Below are 22,540 nucleotides of genomic sequence, written 5' to 3'. Positions count from 1 at the left end.
CTATAAATTTCGAAAACGAAAATATATTTTTGTAAAAAATAAAAATATAAAATATAAAAATAAAAAAACCGCCCTTCTCCGTCACGCGGATCGGAGCCCAATGAAGACCAATGGGCCTAAAGTTGGATGGCAAAGAGATGTGTGGGCTTCGTGCAGTAAATTTGGGCCATCATCAATTTATTGGCTGAAATCTTTGTTTATTTTCCTTTCGCGGAATATTTTTCCGTGTCAGCAAAAAACGGTCTACAAAACCGTCGTCATACTCATACCAGCGCCAGCGGAAGGTACTTCGCATGGCTTATAGGGTAATTTGCACGGCACTGACAGTTCAAGGTGCTTTTGTCTGGTCTAGTACTAAAGTTCAAGGGAAAAACCAAGTCTAATGAAGAGCGGGAGGAGTTTAAATAGACATTTTTACCTCTTCTCTTTCTCTTCAGGGTGGGCATTCGGGTTACCCGAAATATTCGGGTCGGGTTTTTCGGGTTTTCAAAAATTTGGGTTTTGAAAATTGAAACCCGAAAATTACCGGGAAAAAAGAAAACCCGACAATTCGGATACTCCTAATTTCGGGTTCGGGTTCGGGTAACCCCGAATTACCCGAAATTAACGAGCCGGCGAGCTGCTTGCCGTGATGTCACTGGCGTCCAGGTTCTAGAATGAGGTTTTAGAGGAAAAAAATAACCAAATACGATGAAAAGGAATCCAAAATCAATCACCGAGACACCATGCTGTTCCTTCCGTTTAGCCACACAAAGATCCAATCATATAAAAATATCCAAAATCAATCACCGTTGCCGTGTGGTAATCGGATTAGCAAAGGCAAAAGAGGCTGATGCATGTCATGAATTCATGAGGTGCAAGGCTGCAAGCTGCAGCGCTAGAAGCCGGCAAGCCGCATGCCTATCTGGAGCTGCTAAAATCCGCTGCTATCTAGAGGAGCCCTTTGCCCCCTGCACGCTCGCACCTGATTGCAGCGCCGCCGGGCTCCGGATGCTGATGGCGACGGGGAAGAGGAGGCGCTGCTGCAGCTCGCTGAGATGGGTGGAGGCGAGGACAGCGACGCCGCGGTCGGTGGGTGCAGGTTTTGGCGTCGCTCCTAGATCCGCCGTCACAGGGGCGAGGGGCGCTGGTGGGCGACTCGCGACCGGTACTCAGGTAGTGGCGGCGTGACTGTGTGGCTGGAGTTGGGCTGGGCGGCTGCCTAGCGCTAGGGTTAAAGGGTTTGGTGGGCTGCAATGAGTGAGTAAATATATATGGGCTGGTCTATTTTTCGGATAGTTCAGGTACTGTGGTCCAATACCCGAATTACTCGTAATAATTTCGGGTACCGTGGATTAGAACCCGAATTAGGGTTCGGGTTTTTTGGGTTCGGTTTTTTCGGGTTCGGTCTCGGATTTTTCGGGTTCGGACTCCGGGTTTCGAGTATTTTGCCCAGCCATACTCTTCAGGGTTCCTTTCTTTTTCACTCTTGTCAGGTACTTCCTCCGTTCCAAATTATAAGGGCACCCACAGTGTGTGCAAAAAGCGAACCGAGAGGAAATTGAGAATCGTCAACACAGTGGCAGTGTTGCTGTCAGAGTAAAAAACGACGCGTGCAGACGGTTCGGCTTGTGAGCTACTACAGCTGCATTTTTTAATCCAAATGGCCGCTGGTTGCTGGCGCGAGGGGGGGCTTCCAGCTGATTGAATAATTTTTTATACCATACGTGGGCCCTATGAAAATGATGTCGACACTGGCAGCATCGAACACTAGTATTATTCGACTCGTGTGATCAGAACAATCCGAACGAGCTGGCCTAAGTCATTCCAAAAATCTTACAGAGTCAACTCATCTTAAAGTATGACCAAAATTATTGTCGGTGTCCCGACCCGGGAGCCTGGATCCCAACTAGAAAATGCTGCGTGTTTCCTCGTCCCAGATGATGATGCAAGAGGCAATCACAATAACGCACGGTTTATCCTGGTTCCGGCCGTGGGGCCGTACGTCCAGCAAAGAGGGTGTGCGAGGGCACTGTATTATCTTGCACCCGGGGTGCTTGCAGTAGGGGATACAAGCGAGGCGAGAGAGGGAGGAAAGCTCCCAAGTCTCTGCTAGAAGTGGAGTCGGTTGAGGTGTGTGCTCAGTAGTGCTGAGAGTTCTCTGTGGGAAAATCAGAGGACCTGCTTCCAACCTTGGATTGGAGAGATCAGTCAGCCTCCACAAAAGGAAGCCCACCCTCTCCTTTTATAGTTGTAAGGAGGGGCGGTGTACATGAGTGTAGGGTCGCGGAAGTCGTCGTTTTCCCCTGAATCGCGGGTACAGTGGTTGAACACTGTAGGAAGTGTACTGTGGGAAGGCGGCGCACGTTGCTGTCATCCTGGATTTTCGTCCTTGGTCCCGTGGAGATGGCGGCGGCCGTCCTGCAGTGTACCAGCGGTAGTAATGGCGTGGGACGGTCCCGGACCCCCTAGCCGGAGTGCGGGCGTGCACATTAGAAGGTCCGGGAACGCGTGGAAGTCCCGGACCCCACGAGGGGGAGGTCCGGGGTCTCGCCCGTGCGTGCTGAGTGCCCCTCTCGGAAGGACACGTGACATCGTCGGACCCCTTCCCCAGCGGGAGATGGGTCCGGACGGTGGATGTCGGCAGAACAGTAACGGGGGCGGCGCCAACTTGCCTTGTGCCGCATTGAATGCCCACAGTACTGCTACAGCGACTGGGGTGGCAGAGCGGTGACCGGGGTCAGCGAATGGGGCGCCGGTCACATTCACTGCGGGAGTGGCAGTCTGACGCCGCCCGCCCTTTGAGCCGTGGTGGAGTGGCTGGCTTTTAATGCCTTCGTACGGCGGTCGGTTGGGCGGCGGGGCCGTTTGTCCCTTGTGCCGAGAGAGGGCCTCGAGCGAGGCGGAGATTGGCCACCCGCTCGAGGGCAGGTCCGCTGTCCATGAGCGAGGCGGAGATTGGCCACCTGCTCGAGGGCAGGTCCGCTGTCCTCGAGCGAGGCGGAGATGTGTTTACGCGGTCGAGGGTCCCGGGGGGAGCCCTCGAGCGAGGCGAAGATTGTTCGGTGGGCCTGAGAGGGTGCGAATGGGCCACATGCTGGGCTTCTTTGAGTCCTTTCCTTTCTTCCGGATTTGGAAGGAGGCCGGGGGCCTTCGTGGGCCCAATTGCCTTAACATGTGTTTGCGTTTTCGAAAGTGGTCTTAGTACCCCAATTACAATTAGGGTGTCCCTAATTGTGGCACCCGACAGTAGCCCCCGAGGCTTTGGTCGAGTCATGGGATTCGTCCAAAGGGTAATTCGGCGGTTTCTCCCTTGACGTGTCTAGTCAAAGTCGTGCACCCACTGGGCGTGCCTGAGCGCGGGCCCGGCAGGTGTGACAACACGTCGGTCGGGATAGTACACCCGTGGGGGGTGTACTTCGAGGCGCGCGCCTCTTTGTTTGTTTGTTTGAAGGACAAGACGTGTCTGCGCGCTGAGGGGGGCCAGGGCGACGATGGCGCCTGCTGCTCGGCAGCTGGTGCTTTTGTCGTGCTGTCCCGCGCTTCAGGACATAGGCCCTGGCTTCCCCGGCTGCTTTGTGGCGCGTCGTTTGAGGGCGGTCGGCCTGAGCCGATGCTGCGCCGCTCAGCGTCCAGGGGCTCAGCTTCGCTTTATTTCGTCCGGTCGCGTTTCGGCGTGGTGACCGAGGGTATCTTTTGCCCGTGGAGTGCCGTGTCGTCACGGGCGACACAAGCCTCTGCTTTCCGACAAGCTTGGAGCTTGGTGCCCGGCACAGCTATAAATAGAGGTCGTGGGGTTTCCCCTTCTTCTCCAGCCTCCTAACTCTTTCTTCCAGCATTGCCTAAATTTTGTAATGTTTCCTTTGCCTTTTCGTGACCGACCCCCAGATGGGGTGGCCTGGGTTTTTTAGACCTTTGGTGCTAGAAGAATGCTTGCGAGCGGCAGGGGAAGACCGGAGTGGGCGTGCGCTCCATCCCCCAGGCTCAGTGGGATCAGCAGAAGAGCATTGGGCCCGTGGGGTCATGCTTCTGCGATGTCCCCTAGCCTGAAGGGGGATGGAGGCGCCTGCCCGTGGCGCTGGTGCCAGGTCCGGCAGTCGTTTTTCGCATCGTCCCCCCGGCGACAAGGTTGCTCTCAGGGAGATGGTGCGGAGGGTGCTGTCCGCCAGCTCGACCCCCCGCGTGGTCTTCGGTGGAGAAGACGCTAGAAGAAGGCTTGCGAGGAAAGCATCCCGCTGGACCCGCGTGGTCTGGGGGCTGGTCCTCGCATCCCTAGCAGCCTCGCTGTTGCGTCAGCTAGGGGCTCGGTGCCTTTCTTCATCGTGCGCTTTTCCCCAAGACAGGGAAAATTGCCACGTAGGTAACAACGTGTTTGTATCTTTCGATGGCTCCGCGCCGGTGACCCTTTGTAACCTTTATCGGCATTGAGCAATAAAGTTCCTTTTCTTCTCTGCGGGGAGGATCCCCGAGGGTATAGGGGTGTACATAGAGTCTCGACCCTCGAATATGTGTGAAGTCATCTTCGCGGGGGCGCGTCAGCGCACCCGCGGGTGTAGCCCCCGAGGCCTTGGAGGAGAGATTGTGATCGTCCAAGGGCTATAAACGTTGTCCCGCTGGGTAGCTTTACTGGGATGGCCGTCCAGCGTCTTTTTCAGCCGGCATTGGCATTTTTTCAGCCGGCATCGGCATTCTTAGTGCTGGTACAGCGATCCGGCGTTCAGCTTAGCCGTTCAAGGGAACGTACGCTAATAGCAGTGGGTTCGGCTTACACGTGGATCTTTGTAAGTGACGGTTGTCGATTTATTCGAGGGTGTGGTTTTGTACCATGGTGTGCGAGGAGCCCCCGAGCCCAGGGCCGTGTGAAGGCGTTCGGGGGAACCCTCGACTTCGATTACGACCCTCGTCGCCCTTTCGCAGGGAGGAGGGGTGAAGCGCACCATGCTACCCATGCCCGGGCCGCGAGCTATGGCTGCTTCAGTGAGCTATTAGCGGGTTGTTCAAGCGGACGTCCGTGCCCCGTTCGATAGGGGTCGGCTCGTGGTCCGTAGACACGTCTCATAAAGCGCTCGCGAGGGTTCGCTAGGCGGGGCTCGAACCCATTCGGTAGGGTTCGAGGGCTCGATGCTCTCCCTCGATGGGATCCCCCTTCTAGGCACCCTCGACTGGCCTTGAACACTGTGTAGGATGTCTCGAACTCCGCGTTCGAGGGTAGCTTGTACGGCACATCCCAGCAGTCCCTGACTCTGGTGATCTGGGGCGCCTGTCGAACCCCCTGAAGGACCAGGCTTCGACCCCCTGATCAGTAAGGCCTCGAAATGCGATTCCTTCGAGGGTAAAGAGACCCCATGGAGGAATATTCCGTCGTGATCTGAAAACGTCGCAGAGTCCGGAGCCACGCGTGTGCGCGGGTCTTCCGCCGGTAGCGGGCGGCGTGGCCCGATTTGTGCGGCGCGGTGTGGGCGCGCCTTTTCAGGCGACAGCCTCGGGCAGACGAAGCGGCGTGGGCGGCGGCTGACGGATGGGATAGCGCAACAGTCGCGCCGCGCCCGCCGGTTACCGTGCCGCATTTATTGCTGCGTGCGCGCGTGGGAGACTCCGCGGCCGTGGGGCCCACCCGTCAGTGATAGCAAAATCTACCGCACTGAATGCGGTAGATTTGGGCCGTGGCGGTGGGTGCGCCCCCCGTGGTAAATAAATATGAAGAGAAAGGGGGCGTTTTGGGTTCACCTGTCCATTTGCCTCCATCCAGCTTCGCCTTCGCCTTTTCCGCCTCCGTTGCTTCCTGAACCCGTAGCCAAGAGCGAGAAGGAGAAAGGAGAAAGAGGGAGAGAGAGACTTAGCCACTTCGGAGCCTTCCTTTTCCCATCCCCCCTTGACTTTCGGAGATGTCGGACATCCAGGAGCCCTTGCCATGGGGGAAGTCCTCCGCCACCGTGGCGGTGTTGGAGCAGCTGGTCGCCGACAGGCTGCTGCCACGGAACCCGGACTTGGGGGCGCCGGCGTGGATTTCCCCGCGCCCGGACGAGACCGAGCCGAAGCCCCCGCAAGGCTATGTCATGAGCTTCGTGCGCCTCCACGAGCGAGGCTTCGGCGTTCCCGCCAGCAGGTTCATGCGGGCCTTATGCGACTACTACGAGGTGGAGCTGCATAATTTCAGCCCGAATGCCATCTCGCAGGCGGCGGTCTTCGTCGCCGTCTGCGAGGGGTACCTCGGCATCGAGGTCCACTGGGACCTCTGGATTCATCTGTTCCGCGGCGAGCTCTTCGTCGAGAACGCGCGGAACCAGCGGAACGCGCGCGCCGGCGGCCTGACGTTCCACATCCGCCCGACCCGGAAGAACTTTTACATCACAAGCAAGATGACGACGAACAACTCCGGGTGGAGCCGAGGGTGGTTCTACCTCCGGAACCACAAGGGCGCGCTTCCGGAGTTCACCAACAAAGTTCTCCGGGAGCGACCGCCGAAGTGGGACTGGGGGGTGTCGCCTCCAGCGCAACAAGCCAGGCTCGAGGTCCTTACCGACGCGCTGGCGTGCTTGGCGAGGAAGGGGCTGACAGCGGCGGCCGTCATCGCGAATTTTCACCGGCAGAGGGTGATCCCCCTCGTGGAGAGGGCCCTGCCGATTTACGAGCTCACCCCCGGGAGCAAGGTCGAAGGCTCAAGGACGTCGAGCAAGCTTCTCTCCCACACCAACGCCGCCCGGAGGGCTAAGTACGCGGTGGCGGAGTTTCCCCAAGATCCCGCGGATCTTTGGAGGATCAAGATGCGCCCCGAGCCGGGGTATATTTCCTTGGTAAGTTTTGGCTTCGAACTCGTCGTGCGTCGTGTAGTTCCCCTTTTCCTGACCCCCTCTTCGGGCGTTTTTTACAGGGGTTGAGGTGCGGCGCCTCGAGGCCCCCGGTCCCAGAGCAGCGCCTGATCAATCGCCTCCACGCAGAGAAGATGAAGAGGCGGAAGGACGCGGCGGAGGCGAAGGTTGAGAGGAAAAGGAAGAGAAAGGCGAGGCACGACAAGGCGTGCAAGCTCGCCCGCGCGGAGGGGAAGGCACCGCCCGCCACACCCGAGTCCTCGGAGGAGGACGAGGAGGAGGCCTCGGACGCCGAGGACCACGTTCCGAGGGGGGACGGGGAGGGCGCGAGCCCCCCACCGTTCTACCTGTGGGACGAAGAAGAGGAAACCATCGTGGCGCCAGAGGAGCCGAGGGCCGCAGGGGGGTCGTTGGCGAACCTCTCCCTCGAGGGTGTGGCGCGGGGGTCATCCTCGCCGGCGGCCGGCGAGGAGTCGCCTGCGCCCCAAGTGCTGATCCATGGCCACGAGGCCGCGGCGGGGGAGGAGTCGTCCACGCTGGCAGCCTCGAGGGACCGGGCTGACATGAGGGGGGCAGCTTCGGGGCAGCCTTCGAGGGACAGCTCGATGCCCCGAGTCTGGAAGACCGCCACGAGGAAGCGGAGTATGAGTGCTCGATCTGGGTAAGCATTTTAGATTCCGTTTTTTGTTATGCATTTGGTAGACTTCTCGATCCTGCTTAACTTGCGTCTCTTGATTTCCAGCCCCGGGGCCGTTCCCAAGGATGCAGTGCGGCTTGCCCCGGTCAAGGCTCTCAAGACCGGGTCTCGCAGCACTCCACACACGGCACCGCAGCCCCCGCCCATCGTGGATCTCGAGGCGGCGGCCGCTAGGCTACGGGAGGTCGTGGCCCGAGGGGCCCAGGCGGCTCAGCGAGCCCGGGAGGAGGAGGGTAACGCCGGTCAGAGCGACGCCGGCCAGCGTGGTGCCGGGGCGGCCGCTCCGGCGGCCGACGCTGAGGAGACAGGCCCGGGCGGTGCCGGTGGCGCCGCCCAAACGGCTATTGGAGTTGAGGCCGGTCAGGGCGACGCGGACAGCGCTGCCCGCCCGGCCACAGAAGGAGAAACTGGCGGGGGCGCGCAGGAGCGCCCTGCCGGTCAAGCAGCCGAGGAGACCCTCGTCTTCGAGCCCTCGAGGGCCGAGGACGAGGGCCTCACAGAGGACATGGCGCAAGAGGCGCCAGGGGTAGAAGGAGCCCCCATCTCGGAGCCCACCGAGGCCCGGGACGAGGGTACCGTCGCAATAGTGCCCGTGCCAACGGCGCAGGAGGGCGCGACGGCGGTGGTGGAGCTGCCGGACAGCAGCGGGGAGTACGGGGACTCGATGGATATCGACCCTGCTGCTGCGGCGAGCGCCGCCGCACACATAGTCGAGTTCGCGTCGGCCAGTGCGGGCGTGCTTGAAGCGGGGGCGTCCGAGGGGAGCCACCTCGGGGTGATCGTCCCGTCCGGTGTTCCCTCAGAGTTCCTTCGCAAGGAGCAAGAGGAGGAGGAGGCCTGGAACAAGTAGATGGGCGTTGGGCGCGAGATCTTGCAGGCCCTCGACCGCGCCTATCAGCTCCATCAGAATGCAGATTACCAGGTCAGCTAGGTAAGTACTTCCCCCCGGAAACTGCTCGGATTGGTTTTAACTTTTCGCGCGTCTTCACCCACGCCGTCCCCCTTTGCAGCAGCTGAGGGAAATCTCGCGTGAGAAGAGCGCCGAGATGAACCGGCTGTTCTCCCAGATAGGCCAGCTCGGGCAACACAACGCCGAGCTGGTGCTCAAAAACATCGATGCCAACACAAAAATGGCCGATCTGGGAGCGCGTCAGCGGGCGCTGGAGGAGGAACTGGCTCGGGTGACCGGTGAGCGGGACGTTCAGAGGGCGGCAGCGGAGGAGAAGGCCCAAGAGGCCGAGGCACAAGCTGCCGAGCTGCAGCGCCTCCGGACGGCGCTCGAGGAGAGGGCTCGCGAGGCGGAGGGGCAGAGCGCTGAGCTGCACGCCTCAGCGCGGCGCTCGAGCAGCAGAAGGGCGAGCTCCTCCATAAAGAGGTGGCCGTGGTCGCGCTCACCGGGGCGCTCCGGGAAAAGGGCGAGGCCCTCGAGGGGAAGGAGGTGGCCCTTCAGAACATGGGGGCCGTCCTTAGAGAAAAGGAAGCCTCCTTGTCCTCGCTCGAAGAGGCCGCCCGTACCCAGAGGGAGGAAGTGCAGAAGAACATGGCGGGTGAGTACCTTCGATTTTTCGTTGATTTGTTACTTTTCGTAACTGACGTTGATTTCCTTTGCTCAGAGCTGAGGCAGAAGGTGGCGGACGAGACCGCGGCGAAGGAGGCGGTCCACACCGCGCTCACGGCGGCACAAATGGAGTTTGCTGAGCTGGAGCAGACTGCCGTGAGCGTGTGTCAAGAGCTCGAGGGGGAGGGTGCCGTCTCGGGCAGTTCGGTGATCAGCCGCCTGCGCGCGCTAGGCGGCCGGATTGCCGAACACGCCAAGAGTACCTTCCGCCTCGGTGTCCTGCGGGCTCTCGCCGTGGCCTCGACGCATTACCTCATGGATCTCCAGAAGGTGTCGTCGGGGTACGTCGTTCCTGATGACGCTGACGCGGACGCCGCGTCGGCCATTATGGATGAAGCCGACGCAGCCGCGGAGGAGTTCACCACCGTTCTTGCCGAGAAGCTCGAAGCGGACATCCCTCCCATCGCCGAGTTCGACGCCCCTGAGGGCCCGCAAGGGGGGGATGGTTGCCTGTAGGACAGTTGGGCCTCGAAGCCCATTGTAGATAGATTAGTGTTTATCATAGTCGCACTTTGTAATCGCACCTTATGAATATAAGAGGTTTGTTGTCGTAATTTGAATGTGTGGCCCGTCGAGGCCTTGTGTGATCGAGCCTGTGTTCCTTTACTTTATTTCCGTGTTCTTCGTATGCGACTTAGATAAACATCTGCGAGGAAGTTCGCGTTCATAAGCAACGTAGGCGTAGGGTGGTGAGGGGGGTGCCGTATCCCGGAGGCATAGGCGGCCCCACGACTCGGCCAGCCCCGTACCGTAGTTGCTTACGCCTCGCGTCCGTTTTTTCCAAGGATACGAGAAGTTTAGGGTCGAAACGGAATTATTTCGAAAAACACTAGCGACTTTTTTGGGGACGTTCGGGGGTTCCCCCCGTAGTAGCCCCCGAGGGAGGCTCGACTTTGCCGAGGGTAAAGCCGGGCGTACCTCTGTGTTCGTGCGCGCCCGAGCCCTCGAGGGTCGGGAAGGTTCCCAAAAAGTGATAAGGGTGCTTCCTTATTATTTCGGGAAATTTAAAATGCGATTACGAACAATATAGAAATAGCTTGAAATGCTTAAGGATAGAAATGACGTAGCTGTTGTATGTTCCAAGCGTTGGCGAGGACTTCGCCGTTCTCGTTTGCCAGCTTGTACGTGCCGGGCTTGAGCACCTCGGCGATTATGTACGGTCCTTCCCATGGAGGCGAGAGCTTGTGGCGGCCCCTGTTGTCCTGTCGAAGCCTCAGCACCAAGTCCCCTTCGTTGAGATCTCGGCGCCGGACTCTCTGCGCTTGGTACCTTCGTAGGGACTGCTGGTAGCGCGCGGAATGCAGGAGTGCCATGTCTCGAGCCTCGTCCACTTGGTCCAGCGAGTCTTCGCGAGCTCGCTGGTTTCGTTGCTCTTGATATGCCATGAGCCTTGGCGATCCGTATTCCAAGTCGGTGGGGAGGATGGCCTCGGCGCCATAGACGAGGAAGAACGGAGAGAAACCCGTAGCTCTGCTCGGGGTCGTCCTCAGACTCCAGATGACCGAGGGTAGCTCTGTGAGCCACCTTCGGCCGAACTTGTTCAGCTTGTTGAAGATCCTCGGCTTTAGTCCTTGGAGGATCATGCCATTGGCACGCTCCACTTGCCCGTTCGTCTGTGGGTGAGCCACAGCTGACCAGTCCACACGTATGTGGAAGCTGTCGCAGAACGCCAAGAACTTCTTGCCTGTGAACTGGGTGCCGTTGTCGGTGATAATCGAGTTCGGGACCCCGAACCTGAAGACGATGTCGGTGAAGAATTGGACTGCTTGCTCGGATTTGATCTTGCCGATGGGTCGAGCCTCGATCCATTTGGAGAACTTGTCAACCGCCACCAGCAAGTGGGTGAAGCTCCCGGGCGCCCTCTTCAACGGACCGACGAGGTCCAGCCCCCACACGGCGAACGGCCACGTGATGGGGATGGTCTGCAGAGCATGGGCCGGGAGGTGTGTTTTTCGGGCGTAGAACTGGCATCCCTCGCAAGTCTGCACGACGTCAGTGGCGTCGGCGACCGCGGTGGGCCAGTAAAAGCCTTGCCGAAACGCGTTACCCACGAGGGTGCGTGGCGCGGCGTGGTGGCCGCAGATGCCAGCATGGATGTCGCGGATCAGCTCCTTGCCCTCGGGGATGGGAATGCAACGTTGCAGGACACCCGAGGGACTGCGCTTGTGTAGCCCGTTGTCGATTAGAGCGAAGGACTTGGCCCGCCTGGCAAGGCATCGCGCCTGAGCGCGGTCCGAGGGTAGGACCCCTCGAACCATCCAGTCGAGGTACTGAACGCGCCAGTCTCGCGAAGCGGGGGCCTCGTCAACTTCCATTGCTTCGGCCTCGTCCGCGGAGGTTGTCCCGAAGTTAGTATCCATGGGCCCGACCCCGTCCGCCGGGGGGTTCCCGCCGGAGGGTCCGGCGGACGAGGGGCCTGCCTCCGTCGGTTGCTTGAACTCGACGGCGGGCCTGGAGATGTCGTGAGCGAAGATGTTCGGGGGGACGGTGGTCCGCCCTGAAGCTATCTTGGCCAGTTCGTCCGCGTCCTCATTGTACTTGCGCGGGACGTGATTGAGCTCGAGGCCGTCGAATTTGTCCTCGAGGCGGCGTACTGCGTTGCAATACGCCTCCATCTTCGGGTCGTGACAGCTGGACTCCTTCATTACTTGGTCGACGACGAGCTGAGAGTCACCGCGCGCATCGAGGCGTTTGACGCTGAGCTCGATGGCGATGCGGAGGCCACCGAGGAGGGCCTCATACTCCGCCATATTGTTCGAAGCAGGGAAATGCAAGCGGATCACATACCGCATGTGTTCTCCGAGAGGTGAGATGAAGAGGAGGCCGGCTCCGGCTCCAGTTTTCATCACCGACCCGTCGAAGTACATAGTCCAGCATTCGCCCCAGATTTGTGATGGGGGTAGCTGAATGTCCGTCCATTCAGCCACGAAGTCAGCCAAGATTTGGGACTTAATTGCCTTGCGGGGGGCGTAAGTGAGTGTCTCTCCCATTAGCTCCACAGACCATTTGGCGATTCTGCCCTCGGCTTCCCGGTTGCGGGCTATCTCTCCCAAGGGGAAAGACGAGACCACGGTGACGGGGTGGGCCTCGAAGTAATGGCGCAGCTTGCGTCGAGCCAACACTACTGCGTAGAGCAGCTTCTGAATCTGAGGATAGCGCGTCTTGGTCTCAGACAATACCTCGCTGATATAGTACACCGGCCGCTGGACGGGCAGAGCTTGACCCTCCTCTTGTCTTTCCACAACGATCACCGCGCTGACCACTTGGGTCGTCGCGGCCACGTATAGATAGAGGGGCTCGCCGTCCGTAGGTGGTGTAAGAATGGGAGCACGGGTGAGCGATGCCTTCAGCCTTTCGAGGGCCTCTTGAGCTTCGGGGGTCCACGTGAAGCGCTCGGTTTTCCTCAAGAGTCGATACAGGGTTAAGCCTTTCTCGCCGAGATGCGAGATAAAACGGCTAAGGGACGCTAGGCATCCCATGACCCTCTGTACCCCCTTTAGGTCTCGGATCGGTCCCATCCGAGTGATGGCCGAGACTTTGTCAGGGTTGGGTTCGATGCCCCGCTGGGAGACAATGAAGCCCAAGAGCATGCCTCGAGGGACCCCGAACACGCACTTCTCGGGGTTAAGTTTTACCCCTTTGGCTCGTAGGCAATCGAATGCGATCCTGAGATCAGCAACCAGGTCGTCCGCCTTCCTGGTTTTGACAACGATGTCGTCGACATATGCCTCTACGCTCCGCCCGAGCTGGTCTCCGAAAACGTGGATCATACACCGTTGATAGGTGGCTCCGGCGTTTCTGAGGCCAAAGGGCATCGTAACGTAGCAGTACATGCCGAAAGGTGTGATAAAAGAAGTCGCGAGCTGGTCGGACTCTTTCATCTTGATTTGGTGGTAACCGGAGTAAGCATCAAGAAAGGATAAGAGCTCACATCCCGCAGTAGTATCTACAATCTGATCGATTCGTGGCAAAGGAAAGGGAACCTTCGGACATGCCTTATTTAGACTAGTGTAATCTACGCACATCCTCCAATTTCCACTCTTTTTCTTTACTAATACTGGATTAGCGAGCCACTCGGGATGGAATACCTCTTTGATGAACCCGGCCGCCAGAAGTTTCTGCAACTCCTCGTCGATCGCCCGGCGCTTGAGCTCGTCGAAGCGTCGCAGGCGTTGCTTCACCGGCTTGGAGTTGGGTCGGACATCAAGAGAGTGCTCGGCGACCTCCCTCGGTATGCCAGGCATGTCCGAGGGGCTCCACGCAAAGATATCAGCGTTGGCGCGGAGGAAATCGACGAGCACCACTTCCTATTTGTCGTCGAGGGTGGCGCTGATCTGCAACGCCTTGTCGTCGGAGTGGCTCGGGTCGAGGGGCACCTTCTTGATACCCTCGGTGGGTTCGAAGCTCCCGGCATGTCGGTGCGTGGAATCCAAGGCCTCGCTTGCCATTTTGTCGAGGGTGGCTGCGAGGGCCTCGTCTTCCGCTTGAGCTTCCGCGCGCTCAACGCACTCGACGTCGCACTCGTAGGCGTGCTCGAACGAAGAACCGATGGTGATGACGCCCTTTGGTCCCGGCATTTTGAGCTTGAGGTAGGTGTAGTTGGGGACGGCCATGAACTTGGCGTAGCAGGGACGACCAAGGATGGCATGGTAGGATCCTCGAAACCCCACCACCTCAAAGGTGAGTATCTCCTTGCGGAAGTTGGCTGCCGTGCCGAAGCAGACAGGCAGATCGATCTGGCCGAGGGGTTGGACCCGCTTCCCCGGCGCAACGCCGTGGAACGGCGACTTGCTGGGGCGTAGCTTGTCCAGCCCGATCCCCATGAGCTCCAAGGTGGGGGCGTACATGATGTTGAGGCTGCTGCCTCCGTCCATGAGCACCTTGGAGAAGCGAGTGTTGCCGATGATGGGGTCGACAACGAGCGGATACCGTCCCGGATGCGGGACGTAGTCGGGGTGGTCCTCGCGGCCAAAGGCGATGGTGTCCTTTGACCAGTTGAGGTAGGATGGCGTGGCCTTGGTGACGGAAAAGACTTCGCGGCGCTCACGCTTGCGCTGCCGAGAAGTCATATTCGTCGTCGTTCCTCCAAAGATGAAGAAGGCGTTCTCCACTGGGGGGAACTCGTCATCTCCACCTTTGTTGCCAGCATCCTTCTTCTTGTCTTCGTCGCGATGCGCGACGCGGTTGTAGTATTTCTTGAGCATCTCGCACTGCTCGAGGGTATGGTTGACCGGGCCCTTGTGGTAAGGGCACGGCTTCTTAAGCATGTCGTCGAACTGGCCACCACCGCCTCGAGGGGGGCCTCGAGGTCCTTTGCGGTCTGGGGCGGCTGCGAAGGCCTCCTCGGAGTCCTCTGCCTGCCCCGACCCGCGCTGGTTCGGTGGGGCCGGCTTCTTTCCCTTCCTCCCCCGCTTCTGTTTCTTGGCGGGGGCGTTGAGCTTGACGTTGCCGCCCTCCGCGGGCGCATTGTCCTTGCGCTTGCTCGATTTGTCGTCGAAGATGGCACCAACTGCCTCCTCGCCGGCGGCGTAGTTGGTGGCAGCGTCGAACAACTCATTGGTGCTAACGGGTCGGCTTCTCGCAAGCTCGTGCACCAAGTTCCTGCACGTCGTACCCTTGAGGAAAGCGTTGATGACCTCGACATGGGTGACGCTGGGGAGCTCGGTGCACTGCTTGGAGAAGCGTCGCACGTAGTCACGCAGGGACTCGCGGGGCTTCTGGCGACACCCTTTGAGATCCCAGGAGTTCCCAGGGCGCACGTACGTGCCCTGGAAATTGCCCACGAAGATATGGACCAAGTCGGCCCAGCTGTAGATCTGATCCGCAGGCAAGTGCTCGAGCCACGTTCGTGTGGCATCAGCAAGATGAAGAGGAAGGTTGCGGATGATGACTGCGTCTTCCGTCGCGCCGCCTAGCTGGCACGCTAGGCGGTAGTCGTTGAGCCAGACTGCAGGATCAGTCTCGCCCGAGTATTTGACGAGGGTGTTGGGTTGTCGGAAGCACGGGGGAAAAGGCGCGGTCCGGATCTCCCGACTGAACACCCGGGTGCCCGGAGGCTCCGGTGACTCACCCCTGTCGTGCTCAGGGTCGAAGCGTCCACCCCGTCGAGGGGTGTACCTCCTGCCGTTGATGACGTTGCGGGCGTCGCCGTCGCCAGCGTGCCCGCGAGTGTCGCGGATTCGCTCCCTTACGGGAACTCATCCGATGCGCTCGTGTACCGGGGGTGCCCTCGCACCGGGTGCTACGGCTGCCTTGCCCTTCCCTGCTGGGGGTGTGTGCACAGAAACCTCACGGTCCTGGTGCGCAGTCCCAGCGCACTGCTCCGGGGCCTTCGAGCGCATGCGAGACGCAGAACTCTCGGCCTGCTGCACGGCAGCTTGCTCGATGAGTTCCTGTGCCTCGCGGCGCAGGTTGCGAACCGAAGGTGTCGATGGCTCAGGCATAGCTTGAAGTAGATAAGCCGCAGCGACGAGTTTCTCGCCGGCCGTTTGCAGTTCCGGAGATTTGTCGACGTTGTCGTCGGCCAGGATGCGCTCCCGGGCCACACGTCCCGCCGTCCGGGCGTGTGCACCAGGCACGGTACGCTGCTGCTCGAGTGCGGCACGTAGCTCCTGGGTTTGCCGAACTTGACGAGGAAGGGGCTGCGGGCGGGACCACCGGTTGCTTTGCCCGTACGTCCGCCCCGCCGTCCTCGTCATTGGCTGGAGCATTGTCGTCTTGCTCGTTCGCGAGGTCCGCCATGAAGCATTCCCTGGAAGGATCGAAATCCCCCTCGCTGGAGTCTTCAGAGCAGGTGAGGCAGTAGGCCGTCGCCAGCTGGAACGCGCGGAGAGCGTCGGGGTCGCGGACCCCGGAGTAGTCCTCGGCCTCCTCGGCCGTGAAGTTGTTCATGAAGAAGTCGACGTCGTCGGCGATCGAGCTCGCCGTCTCGGGGTAGGGTTCGTCAGGGGACGACGCGCTGAGGCTGCGGATCGGCAGAAGATGATGACCCGGCGTATCCTCATGCTCGATGAAGTCAGCGACGGTTGACAAGGCGTGGGTGGCAGCGTTGCGCATCCCGAATGGGAAAGGAGACACCGAAGTCGAGTTCCCCCTGGGAGGCACTAGTGCTGCCGCAGGCGATGGTGCCGGCGCAGATGACGCCGAGGCACGCGATGATGAAACGGTTGCCCCACTGGCCGCGATGTTGAGTTGCGACACGCCAGCCTCGACCCACGTGGGGGAGCTGTGGCGGGCCGCATGACGCCACTCCGTGCGTGCTTGTCGTGAACGCTGACCCGAGCGCCTGTTGCGTCGGGCTGGCGAAGTCGGAGCGATGAGGTTGCGTTCGGAGGAGAGGAGCTGCATGAGGTAACCGTTGCCGGTTGCTCTGAACTCAAGACTCCCGAACGAGATCGCGCGTCCCGCTGGAAACGGATCCGAAACGCCCATAGGGTATGGGTTGGATCTGCTCGCCATTCCTGGAGATCAAATGGGAGAAAGAGAGAAAATGTCACGCAGATCCCCCTACCTGGCGCGCCAACTGTCGGTGTCCCGACCCGGGGGCCTGGATCCCAACTAGTAAATGCTGCGTGTTTCCTCGTCCCAGATGATGATGCAAGAGGCAATCACAATAACGCACGGTTTATCCTGGTTCCGGCCGCGGGGCCGTACGTCCAGCAAAGGGGGTGTGCGAGGGCACTGTATTATCTTGCACCCAGGGTGCTTGCAGTAGGGGATACAAGCGAGGCGAGAGAGGGAGGAAAGCTCCCAAGTCTCTACTAGAAGTGGAGTCGGTTGAGGTGTGTGCTCAGTAGTGCTGAGAGTTCTCTGTGGGAAAATCAGAGAACCTGCTTCCAACCTTGGATTGGAGAGATCAGTCAGCCTCCACAAAAAGGAAGCCCACCCTCTCCTTTTATAGTTGTAAGGAGGGGCGGTGTACATGAGTGTAGGGGCGCGGAAGTCGTCGTTTTCCCCTGAATCGCGGGTACAGTGGTTGAACACTGTAGGAAGTGTACTGTGGGAAGGCGGCGCACGTTGCTGTCATCCTGGATTTTCGTCCTTGGTCCCGTGGAGATGGCGGCGGCCGTCCTGCAGTGTACCAGCGGTAGTAATGGCGTGGGACGGTCCCGGACCCCCTGGCCGGAGTGCGGGCGTGCACATTAGAAGGTCCGGGAGCGCGTGGAAGTCCCGGACCCCACGAGGGGGAGGTCCGGGGTCTCGCCCGTGCGTGCTGAGTGCCCCTCTCGGAAGGACACGTGACATCGTCGGACCCCTTCCCCAGCGGGAGATGGGTCCGGACGGTGGATGTCGGCAGAACAGTAACGGGGGCGGCGCCAACTTGCCTTGTGCCGCATTGAATGCCCACAGTACTGCTACAGCGACTGGGGTGGCAGAGCGGTGACCGGGGTCAGCGAATGGGGCGCCGGTCACATCCACTGCGGGAGTGGCAGTCTGACGCCGCCCGCCCTTTGAGCCGTGGTGGAGTGGCTGGCTTTTAATGCCTTCGTACGGCGGTCGGTTGGGCGGCGGGGCCGTTTGTCCCTTGTGCCGAGAGAGGGCCTCGAGCGAGGCGGAGATTGGCCACCCGCTCGAGGGCAGGTCCGCAGTCCATGAGCGAGGCGGAGATTGGCCACCTGCTCGAGGGCAGGTCCGCTGTCCTCGAGCGAGGCGGAGATGTGTTTACGCTGTCGAGGGTCCCGGGGGGAGCCCTCGAGCGAGGCGGAGATGAGTGACCCGCTCGAGGGTAGATCCGCTACCCTCGAGCGAGGCGGAGATTGTTCGGTGGGCCTGAGAGGGGTGCGAATGGGCCACATGCTGGGCTTCTTTGAGTCCTTTCCTTTCTTCCGGATTTGGAAGGAGGCCGGGGGCCTTCGTGGGCCCAGTTGCCTTAACATGTGTTTGCGTTTTCGAAAGTGGTCTTAGTACCCCAATTAGGGTGTCCCTAATTGTGGCACCCGACAATTATAGAGAGAAACATAAAGATTTTTGACATCAATTAGATACACTATGAAAATATAGCTAATAAAGAATCTAATGGTTCTTAATTGGTATCATAAATGTTATTATCTTGTTATATAAATTTATTTAAACTTAAAAAAATTTTACTCTCCAAAATTCTTGGAATGAGTTATAATTTGGAATGGAGGAAGTACCGAAGAAAAAAAGGGTTGAAGCTTTCCTACCATCTTTCATCCTGCAAGCCAGGCCAGCCAACTCAAACCGGTGTGTATCACAGGACGATGTGGCTTAGGACGAGGCCTCTCTCCCAGCCACAGGCGCAGTAGTGTCTGATATGCCACTTGCCGCGCGTGCACACTCCCATTCCCATAGTTACCGGCCACTATAATCTACAGACTCACCACAGGTAAAACCAACTATAATCTACAGACTCACCACAGGTAAAACCAGCACAAGCAGCACACCACCAGTCATATGCACCGGACCACAAACAGTTGCGGCTCTCATGTCTTCACATTTCAGAGAGCACCAGCTTCACACCAGTCGCCACGAACTAAAACTTGTTTAAAATGTCAGTAGCAGGTTAGCACAGTCGTCTGTCATTCAACAATGCAAGATTAAGGCTGTCTGATTTACCCCCAACACAGAATAACAGCACCTGAAAAGTATTTGAGCCTGGACTCTGAAGAGAAATGGCGCAGGGAGAACAGTTATCCACAACTAATAATGCTTCTTGAATTCTAACTTTCTTTCCATTCTGTGTCGTGACAAGAGCTGAGTATTGAGGGACCTGGAATGAGTTCCCTAGGCTAAAAATTGTGTGTGACAGACAGGCTTATGCCATGCAGGCAGCTGAAACTGATTATATACAACACCCAACAGATCTCCCAAAGATGAAGGAAAAAAAAGGGAACACCAAGCTGAGAGAAGAAGAAAAACAAAAAATGAATATCTGATCTACAGACGCATCATGACCCAACAGCAGCTCTTGCGTAAGCGGCCGGTAGCGACAGCAGCTTCTTCGCCTTGCCTACGTAGGCGCGCTTGGTGAAGTTGTTGTAGTCGTTCGCCTCGATGGCATCAAGGATCTGCCTGTACAACCAGAGAGACGCGAGGACCTGCAACAGCAGAATTGTGCCAAGGGTGAGCGAATCGGAGCCAGTTAATAGAAACAGCAGTTTTCCTGGAGATTCAAATTGTAGGCATAGTTAAATGCAGAATTTCGAGGCTCACATACCGGCCATCTGCTCGCAGAATCTAGATGGGCCACACCCTTCTCAGCCTCATCGAAGAACAACCTGGCACGCTGAATCTGGCCCTTCATGAACCTCCTCCACTTATCAGTCACTTTCCCTCTGAAAATGTCATCTTCGTTCAGACCTGCCTGTGCAAGCTCGTCCAGTGGAAGGTATATTCTCCCTCTCCTTGCACTGGAATTCCATCCATAACAACAAACACACTACATCACAATCAAGAAAAAGAAGAAAAATAATACTGAACAGCGACAAGTTAACATGTTCCTTGCTGACAATTAGGCAGAGTAAAATACAGTGCACCTACTTGCATTTTAAATACTGTACTCTGCCATAGATAATATCGCATAAGTGTTTGATATAAAAATTACCAGGTGCCGTGTGAAACAGATGAAGGCCTGGCACTGATCCAAAATACAATTATATGCTTAGTGTTGGATAAAGTTGGCACTTACTCTTCGCCTACATCTCTGAGAATATTCGTCAGCTGGTTAGCGATGCCAAGAGCCAGTGCAGCATTGTACACACTCTCAGTAGAGGCCTTTGAGTCTGGGGCGATGCCCATCACAGGAACTGTCATGAGGCCAACTGTGCCGGCGACGTAGTAGCAGTAGAGGTAGAGCTCATCAAAGGTCCTGTATCTGGACTTCCACAAGTCAAGCCTCATCCCTTCAATCATATCTTTGAATGGCTGTGAATAGAAAAAAAAATTGTGAGGTTGCAGAACAATCAGTAAATTGCAGTAATTGCTAAATTTACTATTAGAACTTCAAGACATGTCGCGCCAAATTCATCAGTTGGCTGATTTACCTGGATATCTACCGGAAACTTTGGCACAGTGTCTGCGAGGGCTGCATCGTACATATCATACGGACGACCTTCGAAAAGATCTTCTAGCCGCTTCTCCCACCGATCAAGAGCAGTTGGTGTAATGTAAGACGCGTTAGGACCATCCACTAGTTCGTCAGTTCTTCTGCACCATACTGCAAAATTGAAGGGGACAAAAACACATGAGAAACCTGTGTGCCTTTCACAAACAAGGATGAGAAGGTTAGTTTCCAAAACTGACTGGAATAAGTAACTCCACGACTTACCATAGATTGCCCAGACAGCTTTGCGCCTTTCAGGAGTCATAAGCTGTGTGCCTGAAACAGATGATATCAAATCTGAGTATTAATGATGAAGCTACTGGTGCTCATAGGCCCATATGGTCAAGGCAATAGAAAAATCACCACGTATTAACTTGTCAGGTCAGATATCCAAGATGCTTTGAAAAAAGGTAGAAAACTAAATGGATCAAATCAAGCCCCTGCGCCTCCAGATTGATCACCCAAACCTAGGGGTGGTAAAGGGCCCAACATTTTGAACTAAAAAATCTAAGGATCGGGCCCTAAAAGGGCCGGGCTCTAAACATATGTATTTTTGAACTAAAAATTTTAAGGGCTTTATTGGGCTGTGAAGAGGCCATTAGGGACATGGCCCATTACCACCCCTACCCAAACCCCACCAATCACTCCCAGGCCTGATCATTGAACTCATTGAAGCAAGCAATCAGCTGCCGTTCAGTCCACCGTAAGTCTACGTATGGCCGAAAATATAAAAACACACAATCGTTGCGATTGTTCATTCCTTGAGATAGATGGCCCCCACGTGCACCGTCTTCTCACCTACCGAGGTCGGCGCGGCGGGGTTCCGAATATCGTAATAACTTGTCCAGTTGTCGAAACCCGGGAGAGCGTCCCTCATGTGGGCTGTGGAACCGGCTAGGGACAGTGGGGGGGCATCTTCCTAATTTTATAGGGAGCTCAAATGTGGAAAATCTGGTGCAATCACGGAACTGGTGAAATCACCGTGCAATCAAACTAAAAAGGTCTTCAAAAAATTCTGAAAAAAATCATGGATGTACATCTCGGTCTACCCCATCTACATATAAATTTCCACGATCAAATTCATCTTACACTTGCAGTTACAAAAAAGACAAATTTTCTAACAATCATTAACGTTCAAATGCAGCCTCAAATGTTCAGGGCTGTTATGCAGAGGTTTGGAGCACTGATCGCTGTTTGGACTAGATTTGACCCGCAGTTAGGACTTTGGAGTATATATGACACAAGTAGGTACTATCCAGCTAAAAGCTGATGATACTATGAATAATTAGAAAGCATTCCCTCAATCGCACTAGCCGGAATCGCAACTACGACGGTGGCTAGGGCAACGGAATCTAATGGCTCCACACCAACACCAACACCATTAGTTAACTAGTAAGCGTACTACGCATAGGCGAGAATTGATTAATTAATTACAGAAGTGGAAGAGGCGGATCGGCGAGCACTGAGTGACTGACCGAGGTAGAAGGTCTTGGCGTACTCGGCGCAGACCTCGCCGCATCGGTCGTAGGCGTCGCCGAGGAGGCCCCACCCGCGGAGCCCCTCGTCCTCCTTCTCCTCCGCCCAGCGCGGGCGCTGCTGCTGCCGCCGCCGCCGCCGCCCCGCCGCCGCCGCCGCGCCCTTGCTCGCGACGGCGCCCTCCACGAGCGCCGCCTGCCGCAGCACGACCTCGTAGACGGCCTCCTCCGACGCCGTCCTCGCCACGGGCGCCGCGGCGGCGAGGCTCGCGCGCGGCCTCGCGAGGGAGGCGCCGCCCCGCCTGGTCGGGAGCGGGAGCGGGAGGAGGCGGGCGACCCGGCGCGGGCGCTGGGACGAGGAGGAGGAGGACGGTTGGTGGGGCCTGCAGCTGGCGTGGTGCGCGGCCCAGACCGCCATTCCGGCGAGGAGGGAGGAGTCGGGCGGCGGTGGCGGATGGGTTGGGTGGGAGGCGCGGGGCCGGGAAGTGTGTTGGTGTTGGGCTCGTGGGTGGGTCGGCCTCTGCTCTCTCGGGCTGGTTTTAAATGGTTGGGAGCCGTTTGGTCCGTTGATTCGGAGGCCGACGTGGACCCATCACGGGCCTCTCAACGTGGTACCACTGGAAAGTGCCGAGGTTTTTTTCCCACCTTTTTCCTTGTTTTTTTTCAAAAGACACCTTTTCCCTTGCCTGAGGCAGCGTTTAGTTTCCAATTTTTTTTGCACAGTGCATGTCACATCAAGTTTTCGAACACATGCATGGAGCATTAAATGTAGTTGAAAAAATAACTAATTACACAGTCTAACTGATTCATACGAGATGAATCTAATTGTCACAATGTCCTTTTTCGCTAGCTTTCGTATTCTACCGAGGGGTTGGTTTGTTTGTTTGTTTGGACCAAGAA

The 22,540-nt window shown here is 57.6% G+C and overlaps 1 protein-coding gene across 1 annotated transcript; it reads right to left on the bottom strand.

Annotated features, from left to right (window-relative positions):
* Positions 1-18,753: 18,753 nt before the first annotated feature.
* LOC120667024 (phytoene synthase 2, chloroplastic-like) lies at positions 18,754-22,131 on the bottom strand. The gene is made up of 6 exons (XM_039947032.1): positions 21,641-22,131; positions 20,391-20,441; positions 20,107-20,279; positions 19,752-19,987; positions 19,281-19,473; positions 18,754-19,161 (listed from the first exon to the last, which is right to left on the bottom strand). The coding sequence occupies exons 1-6, from the start codon at positions 22,056-22,058 to the stop codon at positions 19,012-19,014; spliced, it is 1,221 nt and encodes a 406-aa protein (XP_039802966.1). The 5' UTR covers positions 22,059-22,131; the 3' UTR covers positions 18,754-19,011.
* Positions 22,132-22,540: the final 409 nt, after the last annotated feature.

This window comes from Panicum virgatum, chromosome 3N, assembly GCF_016808335.1.
Source record: "Panicum virgatum strain AP13 chromosome 3N, P.virgatum_v5, whole genome shotgun sequence".
NCBI classification, from domain to species: domain Eukaryota; kingdom Viridiplantae; phylum Streptophyta; class Magnoliopsida; order Poales; family Poaceae; genus Panicum; species Panicum virgatum.
Note: the sequence above shows the minus strand (reverse complement) of the source record. Positions and strands in the feature narration are given on the sequence as shown.

Excerpts from the sequence above, each read along its gene's own strand:
- LOC120667024 (XM_039947032.1), bottom strand. The coding sequence starts at position 22,058 with ATGGCGGTCTGGGCCGCGCACCACGCCAGCTGCAGGCCCCACCAACCG. Across the intron at positions 20,442-21,640 it reads CGCCAAGACCTTCTACCTCG|GCACACAGCTTATGACTCCT; the intron begins GTCAGTCACTCA and ends CATCTGTTTCAG. Across the intron at positions 20,280-20,390 it reads AGCTGTCTGGGCAATCTATG|TATGGTGCAGAAGAACTGAC; the intron begins GTAAGTCGTGGA and ends TCAATTTTGCAG.